This window comes from Salvelinus namaycush, chromosome 23 (assembly GCF_016432855.1).
Source record: "Salvelinus namaycush isolate Seneca chromosome 23, SaNama_1.0, whole genome shotgun sequence".
Taxonomy (NCBI): Eukaryota; Metazoa; Chordata; class Actinopteri; order Salmoniformes; family Salmonidae; genus Salvelinus; species Salvelinus namaycush.
In genome coordinates this window covers 30,358,695-30,370,821 of record NC_052329.1, presented here as the reverse complement: position 1 = coordinate 30,370,821, position 12,127 = coordinate 30,358,695, and the positions used below count along the sequence as shown (strand labels likewise).

Here is a 12,127-nt window from a genome sequence, read left to right as displayed (position 1 = left end):
ATATAGCTTGCAAGCTGAGAAAAGCATGTTGTTTTTAAAAACGGGTCTGAAATCCAGTGATAAGCAGTGATGGCTTATAAATGGCTGATGCCTGGTCAGTAGTTGCTGGTGATTGGCCAGAGCCATGCGTAGTCTGAGTGACATGGAGGGTGTTATGATGAGGACCCATACACACATGGGGGGGTCTGGGGGTTTAGGGGAGGCAGAAGCACAGAGACATGTAGGTGTAGATGAAACTTACCCAGGATCTCTGAACTGGCATACGAAACTGAGGGGCGGGACAGAAGGAAAAGAGCAGTCAGAACCAGGAAGTAGACCACGGATCAACATCTTTTTATTGGACGCATATGGGCATTGGGTGGGGGGGGGGGGGGGGGTGATGATGTCACAAGGGGTCAGGTGACTTGGTAACAAAACCCGAAAATGTCCAACTGTAAAAAAAAATGTTTTAAAAGAGACCCCGTGGCCAGAGTGTTTCTGGGACTGATTTGTGTGTCCAGACATCATAAAGTAATAAAGATGGCCTAAACGCTGTTACTGTTTCTACTGATAGGACACCTCATTAAGCCACGTGCCACGGCCATGTGGTGTTACAGAGCTAGAGACTGGTTCACAGTGTGGAGAGGGGACATAAATCAGACGACTCAAACAGCCAGTAAAAACCAGGCCTGAAACGGACAGTAAAAACCAGGCCTGAAACGGCCAGTAAAAACCAGGCCTGAAACGGCCAGTTAAAAACGCCAGGCCCTGAGAAAATGTTTTCACTTTTCCTATGGGCCAATATTCACTGCTGGGAAGAGCGAAAGCATGAATGTCAACGCACGTCAATGCACACACACACACTGAGTCATGCTACACATGATAGAGAAATCACAGGCAGCGCAGAGTCCGGGGGCAAAATTCGGATACTTTAAAAGGGTATCATTTTTTATATTGTAGTCAAAGACACATATGTGAGAACTTTTCAGTTTATGCCCTTTTCAGTCTTCCACATTCTCCCACATCTGGTTCAGATAGCTGAGAACAGGACAGACCAGACCCAAATATGCTTTAGCATGGATCAGACTGAACACTGCCTCTGGTTCCCATCAGAACCAGACCACCTCAGACCACCCCCAGACCAACCCCAGATCGCCTCACCCTGCCTGGGCCTCAGAAGCATAGAGGGCCCCTGGTCTGGCAGTCCCTGTGAAGCAACAGCAACACTGAGATAGAACAGGACAGGACCTACCTGTGGATGGAAGAGGAAGCCGGGGGCGGGCCGCATGTACTTGTCTTTCAGAGCCTCAAACGGATCGGTCATCTTCCTCTTCTCAACCCTGCTAATATTACAACTCTATCAGTTCTTAGACACCGACACTCTCAAAGACATTCACATCCAACAATATAGGAAAAGGTACTTATAGGAAGGTAAAGACACATATTGCTAACACAGAATGTAAAAACACACAACAGGTCTAAATGAGACTGATAGTGTTTTATACTTATACTGGTGAGGTTCAGTTCTAGAGATTCACAGTACCTGTAGATGGGGTCCATGAACAAGGGGGTGGGCCTGGCGTGCTGCAGAGAGGTGTCGGTTTTAGGTAGCTCCATGCCTGCCTTGTCTTCTCCAAACACGTGGATCTTCTTTGATTCCTCCCCCCGGGGGGCGTGGCTACTGCTGCGGTTCCTGGTGCTGCCCATGCTCAGATCCAGCGGCTGGTCCTGATTGGTGGAACGTGAGGAGGCCTCCGGTTTGGATTTGGAGACGGGGGCGAAGGGGGCGAGGACCTTCTCCTCCTGCTTGCGCTTTCTGGTAAGGTCAAAGGGCGACTCAGAGGTCCTGCTCTGGCGCTTCTTGGAGGGTTCGTCAGGTGGGGACTGGGGCTCCCCCTTTAGGCCTGGAGGTCTGAGCTCTCTCTCTGGGAAGGGGTAGACGGGTGGGGAGAAGGTTGGAAAGAAGGGCAGGGGGAACATGGAGGGGTAGGGCAGGGCGCCTACCTTCTTGTCCTGCAGGCCCGCCAGCCCCGTGGAGCCAAAGTACCTCTCAGCGATGGAGGCGATGGCCTTGATGGAGTCATTGACCGCCCCTGAGACAGCCGTGTGCTCGTCCAGCGAGGGCGGGAACAAGGCGGGGCTACCTTGGAACTCCTTAGTGTGGTTACTGATCAGGGTGGTGGGGCTCTGGGGGCCTCTGCCCGCCTTCCTTTTGGGCCCTTTCCCGTTCTCCCGGGGTGCCCTCTCCCGCTGGCCTTCGCTTTCCATGTCGCTCTCCAGCTCCGAGCCTGACGTGGTATCCAGGTCGCTCCCACTGGGAGTGCTTACGTCATCCAGATCGCTGCTCTCCGATTGGCTGCTCATCTTGCCGCCGCTGTGCCTCTGCTTGGAGGAGGAGCCATGGGACTGTCGCTGCTCTGTCCCCTGTGGCTGCTCGCTACCGGGCAATGCCTCCTTGCGGAGGGTCTTGAGCAGTTCTCTGGCCTCCAGGGCTCCGGGGCTAGGCGACAGGAGGGGGCTCTTGATGTGCTCCATACCGGGACCTAGGGGCCGTCTGACTGGGGAGGTGGCTGGGATGAGAGGGGGTCGGTGGTACAGTCCAGAGGAGAACAGACCCGGGAAGCTGAAGGGGAAGCCAGGGGCAGTCGGAAATGTCAGGCCGCTGTGGTGCCGGTTCCCAAAGTAGTCTGCCAGGCTGGCGCTGCTGTGCCCCATCCCACCCATAGCGGCCTTGTCCATGGCACCAGGGACACCGGGGAGGGACATGCCCTGGGCATGAGCGAACAACCCCCCTGCCGTGAAATGGTTCTTGCCCTCACAGAAGCGCCGGTGCTTGTTGAGGGAGGAGGTGGTGCTGAACATCTGGCCACAGTCTTTACACTTGATCTGGGTACGGCAGTCGGCGTGCATGCGCTTGTGGCGGCACAGGTTGGAGAACTGCGTGTAAGACTTGTGGCACACCTCGCCTGCAGGGAGAGGGAGACAGACACGGGGAACTCAGAGGCATGTCCAACATCACAAACACACATCTCTGAGAGTACATCTCTGACCATAAGAGCCAAGAGTTTTCCCTATGATCCAGTAGTCAGGAAGACCTCCAGGCTTTAGTCGTGACACTACACATGCATTTCAGAAAGGGGAACTACAGTACATGAGAGACCAGCTGGGTGTAAGATGTCCTAGTCTGAGAATGTTATTTCAGTGAGGTGAAGGGGGAATGAGATGAGACATCAGATCCTGGCATTGTCATGGGGCTTTGTTCCTCTGGGCTGAGACCGAGTCAGTGGAACCCATCACCTGCACATCAAACACAGTGCACCTCCAGGAATTGTACTCCAAGGAGACCGTAAACAAACACACACACAGGTACACACGTACACGTACATACACACACGTGTGCACACAGACATGCATACACAATAGATATTCATATAACTCACAATAGACAAAAACACACACATGAGCACACATACACACACATATACACACACACATAGATATGCAGACACATTCAAAGATATTAAAATATCACATAATACATGACACACACACACACACACACACAGAGACTCACTTGCAGACACACGGCACAATGGCTCTATTTTGAGCCTGTGAAGGAAGCAGAGTTGAATGAATCCTATCCTGCAGGTCCGGTTCCCAGGGACAGGGCTCACGTCCTCCGCTGCCCACCTCCCCCCTCACTCCCCACTGGCCGAGTCCCCCTCACCCTGTCCCTGTCAGCTAGCTCACTGTAACCTTCTCACAGTCCCACAGTCCCTTCTCTGTCTGACTCCACCCTGCTATGTGGCAGACCACATTGTTGAACAGAACATAGTGGCTAGACCAGGGATCTCCAACAGGTCTCCAACAGGTCTCCAACAGCTACCAGTAGCCCACAGCCCACATATGTGTAGCTCGCCAAACAATTCTGAAAGTACATGCAATTTTTCACCGAAAACTGTGATAAACAAATCTCACAAGTATCAGACACCACTAGCTCCCAGCTACTATCTAATTGACGCAACATTGACATTATCCCACCCCTGGTTAGCCACTATTGGCTTAAAAAGCCAAACCTAACACAATGTCCGCCAATTAATTTCCAGCAATATTGCCCCATCTGTCTATGTGGTTCGCATGTTTGTCTGTCACTCCGTGTGTATCCAGTTGATGTGATAACCATCTTGTGGGTTGACAGAAATACTTTCCCTAAAACCTTCTCAATTAAATGTTAAATACAAAGTAGGTTTACCTGGCAGAAGTATATAATGAGTAAGTATAGCATTTGTATCTATTATTTGCTATTTGCAAATTTTGCCATGAAATGAGCAACAGCAGTACAGAACCATCATTCCTCACTCGCTAGACGCACAATTAATGACTCCGGAGGGGATGACTGCCATTTTACGGGCTCCTAACCAGCTGTGCTATTTTTTTTTTTTCTTCACATTTTTTGTAACTTGTAAGAATTTGTCGACGAGTAGTTAAACCACCACTTCCCTCCGTATTATTGGCCAACGTGCAATCATTGGAAAACAAACTGGACGATCTACGATTAAGACTATGCTACCAACGGGACATTAAAAACTGTAATATTTTATGTTTCACCGAGACGTGGCTGAACGACGAAAGAGCTAGCTGGCTTCTCCATGCATCGGCAGGACAGAGCAGCTACGTCTGGTAAGACGAGGGGCGGGGGTGTGAGTCTATTTGTCAATAACTGCTGGTGCGCGATGTCTAATATTAAAGAAGACTCAAGGTATTGCTTGCCCGAGGTAGAATACCTCATGACAATCTGTAGACCACACTATCTACCAAAAGAGTTCTCATCTATATTATTCATAGCCGTCTATTTACCTCCACAAACTGATGCTGGCACTAAGACCGCACTCAACGTGCTGAATAAGGCCATAAGCAAACAAGAAAATGCTTATCCAGAAGCGGCGCTCTTAGTGGCCGGGGACTTTAACGCAGGCAAATTTAAATCCATTTGACCTCATTTCTATCAGCATGTCACATGTGCAACCAGAGGGAAAAAAACATTAGACCACCTTTACCCCACACACAGAGATGCATACAAAGCTCTCCCTCATCCTCCATTTGGCAAATTTAACCATAATTATATCCTCCTGATTCCTGCTTACAAGCAAAAACTAAAGCAGGAAGTACCAGTGACTTGCTCAATACGGAAGTGGTCAGATGATGTGGATGCTAAAGTTACAGGACTGTTTTGCTAGCACAGACTGGAATATGTTCCGGGATTTGCCCAATGGCATTGAGGAGTATACCACCTCAGTCACTGGCTTCATCAATAAGTGCATCGGCAATGTCGTCCCCACAGTGACCATACGCACATTTCCCAACCAGAAACCATGGATTAAAGGCAACATCCGCAACGAGCTATAGGCTACAGCTGCCACTTTCAAGGAGCAGGACACTAATCTGGACGCTTATAAGACATTCCTCTATGCCCTCAGATGAACCATCAAACAGGCTAAGCGTCACTACAGGACTAAGACTGAATCCTACTACACCGACTCTGATACTTGTCGGATGTGGTAGGGCTCGAAAAATATTACGGACTACAAAGGGAAACCCATCCCCGAGCTTCCCAGTGACGCGAGCCTACCAGTTGAGCTAAATGCATTTTATGCTTGCTTCGAGGCAAGCAACACTGAAGCATGCATGTGTTCCGAACGACCGTGTGATCACTCTCTCTGTAGCCGATGTGAGCAATACCTTTAAACAGGTCAACATTTACAAAGCCACGGGACCAGACGGATTACCAGGACGTGTACTTGAAGCATGCGTGGACCAACTGGAAAGTGCCTTCACTGACATTTACAACCTCTCCCTGACCGAGTCTGTAATACTTACATGTTTCAAACAGGCCACCATCGTCCCTGTGCCCAAGAAAGCGAAGGTAACCTGCCTAAATGATTACAGCCCCGTAGCACTCACGTCAGTAGCCATGAAGTGCTTTGAAAGCCTGGTCATGGCTCACATCAACACCATCATGCCAGAAACCCTAGACCCACTCCAATTTGCATACTGCCCCAACAGATTCACAGATGACGCAATCTCAATCGCACTCCACACTGCCCTTTCCTACCTGGACAAAAGGAACACCTATGTGAGAATGCTGTTCATTGACTTCAGCTCAGCATTCAACACCATAGTGTCCACAAAGCTCATCACTAAGCTAAGAACCCTGGGACCTAAACAAGTCCCTCTGCAACTGGATCCTGGACTTCCCGATGGGCTTCCCCCAGGTGGTAACGGAAGGCAACAACACATCTGGCACGCTGATCCTCATCACTGGGGCCCATCAGGGGTGCGTGCTTAGTCCCCTCCTGTACTCCCTGTTCACTCACAACTGCATGACCAAGCACGACTCCAACACCATCATTAAGTTTGCTGACGACACAACAGTGGTAGGCCTGATCACCAACAACGATGAGACAGCCTATAGGGAGGAGGTCTGAGACCTCTCCCTCAATGTCAGGAAGACAAAGGAGCTGATCGTGGACTATAGGAAAAGGAGGGCCGAACAGGCCCCCATTAACATCGACGGGGCTGAAGTGGAGCGGGTCGAGAGTTTCAAGTTCCTTAGTGTACACATCACCAACGAACTATCATGGTCCTAATATACCAAGACAGTTGTGAAGAGGGCACGACAACACCTTTTCCCCCTCAGGAGACTGAAAAGATTTGGCATGGGTCCCCAGATCCTCAAAAGGCCCAGTACATCACTGGGGCCAAGCTTCCTGACATCGAGGACCTATAGACTAGGCAGTGTCAGAGGAAGGCCCGAAAATTTTTCAAAGACTCCAGTCACCCAAGTCATAGACTGTTCTCTCTGCTACCGCACGTCAAGCGGTACCGGAGCGCCAAGTCTAGGACCAAAAGGCTCTACCCCCAAGCCATAAGACTGCTGAACAACTGAACAAATGGCCACCCGGACTTTTTACATTGACCCCCCCCCACCCCCCCACCCTTGTTTTTACACTGCTGCTACTCGCTGTTTATTATCTATGCATAGTCACTTTACAAATGACCTCGACTAACCTGTACCTCCGCACATTGACTCGGTACCGTTACCCCATGTATAGAGCCTCGTTATTGTTATGTAATTGTCTTGTGTTACTTTTATATATATCTTTTTTTTTTCACTTGAGTTTATTTAGTAAATATTTTCTTAACTCTATTTCTTGAACTGCATTGTTGGTTAAGGGCTTGTAAGTACGGCAGGTAAGTGCAGGTAGCCTAGTGGAGTGGTTAGAGCGTTGGACTAGTAACCGAAATGTTGCAAGATCGAGTCCCTGAGCTGACAAGGTAAAAATTTGTCGTTCTGCCCCTGAACAAGGCAGTTAACCCACTGTTCCTAGATTGTCATTGAAAATAAGAATGAGTTGTTAACTGACTTGCCTAGTTAAATAAAAAAGTAAGTGTTTCACCTTTTGAATTCGGTGCATGTGTAAAATAACATTTGATTAAAGGGGAATTATACAAAAACATTTTTTTTTATTATTTTCTTCCAGACCAAAAAAAGGTATTCTGAGTAGCTTGTGACATGGCTCTCATGCTAGAAACGGTTGGAGACCCCTGGGCTAGATGATAGCTAGATAAAAAGAAACAGTCATATAGAGATCATATCTATACATACAGTAGCTTCTGGATAATAGTCATTCTGTTTCATATTCTCTATTGAAATTCTCTATTTCTACATTCTTTATTCTACATTGGCATCCGTAAAAATGGAAAGTGGATGAAATTTGGATATCAAAACATACTCTTAAATAATATGTATGATATTGAATAATATTGCAATCTATAACTTTATATTGATTCAAATATTTACTCATCATACAGTATGTAGTCTAAAGGTGATTGTTTTTTCATATGGTGGTATGGAAATGAATTGGGAATCTTGGGTAAGACAATGACGTGCATACCTTGCTGTAATAATTAATGTTCTTCGAATCCAGGGCAAAGATCTCAGAATGAATGATTAAGTCTTTGAAGGAGTCAACGTCGTAATTGATCAAGAGATGTTGAGTCTAGGCGTAAATATTTGATGCGCCTGAGGCTCGTTGGCTAACGTGGGTGTTGTTATCCGTTTCCTCTCTGTTGTAGAACGAGTAGAAACAGTGGCTGTAAATCACACACTCCTGACATTTACAGACTTACAACAGACACACATGACACACAGGGTGTGAGGGACCTGATCCACTCCACACGTGTGTTTTGTCAGCTCACCATAAACTGTAACTAAATATTATAAACACATTCCTGTGAAGAGCAGCTTTGAGTAAGACAGCCCCAGTGTCTGAATGAATGATTATGGCCAGAGTGGTCTCCAGAAAGCCACCAGCATAGGCTTTCCACCTTGGTACACACACACACACACACACACACACACACACACACACACACACACACACACACACACACACACACACACACACACACACACACACACACACACACACACACACATGGATGCACACACACCCACATAGGCATGGACACAAGCAAGCATGTAAGTGGACACACACATGCACACAGACAAACATATGCACAGGCACACACACATGGACACACACACATCACATGGACACACAAACATGGACACACACACACACGTATACAATACAGTAAGCTGACCGACATGTTGTTCACACAGGCAAACAAACACGGAGGACGGACACACACATGGTCTCTAACACATCTGTCAGGGCAGAGGGTGTTCTGTCTTTTTTCACAGTCTTTAGCTGTTTTTAAACCTGCATATTTTCAACTGATTACTGCAAATGGACTCCCATTTGGAGCACAGTGGAGGGGACATGTGGTTGCTATTTGTGTGGAATGGTGCGTTTGGAGGGGGAGGCAAGGGAGGGGGGAGATGGGGGTCCGCAGGCGGACACAGCCCTTCTGCCCTGTGTGTGGGGTCACCGTGCGGGGTCACGGAGCTGGGGTCAAAGGGTGAAGGTCATTGTGCTTTGGTGTGTGAGGTGAAAGATTGAGAAATCATTATTAGGGCCAGGAAATTCTCCTGACTACTTCACTTAACAAGGAAAAACTCTGAAAATAGGTTTTCTCTGAGAAGCAAAACTGGGGTCTGGTCAATATGTGTTGTGGTTGTGGTTGTAATGTTAGACCACAGGGGTTGGCATTTACAGGGAGTGTGAGAGAGATTGGGGTCAAAGATAGGAGCTCTGGGGTCAACGGAGGGGAGGTCACGGCTGGTTGAACAGGTCAATGTTTGGGACAACAGTAGGGTTAAAACGTGAGGTCATAGTGTGAGGTCATTGCTAGGGGTCACTGGGTCAGCATGGTGTGTGGTTGCTGAGATGGGGGAATGGGACACGTACTGCTATTAACAGAAATAGCACTCCCCTGTGACTACAATTCCTGTGGAATGAAAAATGTTATGCTCTCCTTTTGCAATCTTGTAGATTATAGATATAGTATGTACATATTACCACAATCAACATGACACTTTCAAAATGAAGTCAGTACCATTCAAAATATCATACATGAAATGTATAGAATTAATCCTACTATCACAACATATTATATTCAATGATATTCAAAATTGATAGATAATAAATAATACCAAATAATATTAATTAATATTAAAGTGTTACTGATTGGAGGTTTTTTTTATGACTTAAAGTACTGATATTTAAAGGGGCATTTGACACTAAAACCACTTGTTCATATATTTCTCATCAGTGTACCGTTAATATGGTTTTAAAATATTATATTGCACATATACAGTACCAGTTAAAAGTTTAGACACACCTACTCATTCAAGGGTTTTTCTTTATTTTTACTATTTTCTATATTGTAGAATAATAGAGAAGACATCAACACTATGAAATAACACATTTGGAATCATGAAGGAATCAAAAAGGTGTTAAGCAAATCAAAATATATTTTATATTTGAGATTCTTCAAACTAGCCACCCTTTGCCTTGATGACAGCTTTACACACTCTTGGCATTATCTCAACCAGCTTCATGAGGTAGTCACCTGGAATGCATTTCAAGGTGTGCCTTGTTAAATGTTAATTTGTGGAATTTCTTTCCTTCGTAATGCGTTTGAGCCAATCAGTTGTGTTGTGACAAGGTAGGGGTGGTATACAGAAGATAGCCCTATTTGATAAAATATCAAGTCCATATTATGGAAAGAACAGCTCAAAATAACAAAGAGAAACGACAGTCCATCATTACTTTTAGACATGAAGGTCAGTCAATACGGAAAGTTTCAAGAACTTTTAAAGTTTATTCAAGTGTAGTCGCACAAACCATCAAGCGCTACGATGAAACTGGCTCTCATGAGGACCGCCACAGGAAAGGAAGACCCAGAGTTACCTCTGCTGCAGAGGATAAGTTTATTACAGTTACCAGCCTCAGAAATTGCAGCCCAAATAAATGCTTCACAGAGTTCAAGTAACAGAACATCTCATCATCAACTGTTCAGAGGAGACTGCGTGAATCAGGCTTTCATGGTCGAATTGCTGCAAAGAAACCACTACTAAAGGACACCAATAATAAGAAGAGACTTGTTTGAGCCAAGAAACACGAGCAATGGACATTAGACCAGTGGAAATTTGTCCTTGATCGATGAGTCCAAATTGGAGATTTTTGGTTCCAACCGCCGTGTCTTTGTGAGACACAGACTAGGTGAACGGATGATCTCCGTTTCTGTGGTTCCCACCGTGAAGAATGGAGGAGGAGGTGTGATGGTGTGGGGGTGCTTTGCTGGTGACACTGTCAGTGATTTATGTAGAATTCAAGGCACACTGAACCAGCATGGCTACCACAGCATTCTGCAGCAATACGCCATCCCATCTGGTTTGCGCTTAGTGGAACTATCATTTGTTTTTCAACAGGACAATGACCCAACACACCTCCAGGCTGTGTAAGGGCTATTTGACCAAGAAGGAGAGTGAGGGAGTGCTGCATCAGGTGATCTGGCCTCCCACCGTGAAGAATGGAGGAGGAGGTGTGATGGTGTGGGGGTGCTAGAATACCTGTGTTTACTTCCTGGAAAAGTCACCCGGCCTCAACCCAATTGAGATGGTTTGAGATGAGTTGGACCGCAGAGTGTAGGAAAAGCAGCAAATAAGTTGGAAAAGCATTCCAGGTGAAGCTGGTTGAGAGAATGCCAAGAGTGTGCAAAGCTGTCATCAAGGCAAAGGGTGGCTACTTTGAAGAATCTAAAATATAACATATATTTTGATTTGTTTAACACTTTTTGGGTTCCTATATGATTCCTTATGTGTTATTTCATTGTGTTGATGTGTTCTCTATTATTCTACAATATAGAAAATAGTAAAAATAAAGAAAACCCCTTGATTGAGTAGGTGTGTCCAAACTTCTGACTGGTACTATATGTACAAGCCTCATAGCTATTAGAATAGAATACCTGTGTTTACTTCCTGGAAAAGTCTCATGATTATGCAAAATGAATCCTAATGAGATGTTTTGCTCTTGCTTGATTTTGGGCTCCAGGAGAATGGAAGCAATATATCTTCAAAACTTGAATGTTTTCTTTGACTGTATCAAAAGTGGACTAATGAAGCATATATGAAGAAATGGTTTTCAAGTGAAATTCCTTTTAAAACAATTAGAGGGTCAAAGTCGGTATGGGACTGCTTTATAATCTATCATGTAGTAACTAACATGTCGACTAGTATTATGACCAGGTAAGAACATAAGAGAAGGGGTGTTTTAGCGATTTTTCTAAATGAGTTCCAACAAGCTCGTAGAATATGTGGAAAAAGCGTGCAGACTTACATATGAAGGGTCTGAGTGACTTACATATGAAGGGCTTGACACTGCTGTGGATGTGCTTGTGCTGTTTCAGGCCAGAGGACGTGGCAAAGGTCTTCCCGCAATCGGGACAGGCGTGAGCCCGCGCCCCCACGTGCTGCGAGCGGATGTGCCTCTGCAGGTTACTGGGGTCTGTGAACACCTGCTGGGGGGGGGACGAGGGGACACACGGGGGGGTCACCCATCTGCGACTATGGATGCGGTACATGTAGGAGCTGCATGCACACACTTGATCACACATTCAATCCGTGCTCCTGGAGAGCTACCCTCCTGTAGGTTTTTGCTTCAACCCCAGTTGTACCTAA

General features: G+C 46.4%; 1 protein-coding gene across 4 annotated transcripts in view; it reads right to left on the bottom strand.

The window, feature by feature from the left end:
• The window catches only part of LOC120018783 (histone-lysine N-methyltransferase MECOM-like), a 106,023-nt gene that overhangs the window by 13,477 nt on the left and 80,419 nt on the right, over positions 1-12,127 (bottom strand). Inside the window, exons 6-9 of one of the 4 annotated variants that reach the window (XM_038961990.1) lie at positions 11,811-11,964; positions 1,523-2,945; positions 1,232-1,319; positions 242-268 (exon numbers count right to left, since the gene is read on the bottom strand). In XM_038961990.1, the coding sequence (XP_038817918.1) occupies positions 242-268; positions 1,232-1,319; positions 1,523-2,945; positions 11,811-11,964 (1,692 nt within the window). Of the gene's footprint in view, positions 1-241; positions 269-1,231; positions 1,320-1,522; positions 2,946-11,810; positions 11,968-12,127 lie in introns of all 4 variants that reach the window. The other 3 variants (XM_038961992.1, XM_038961991.1, XM_038961989.1) reach the window with 3 other exon arrangements.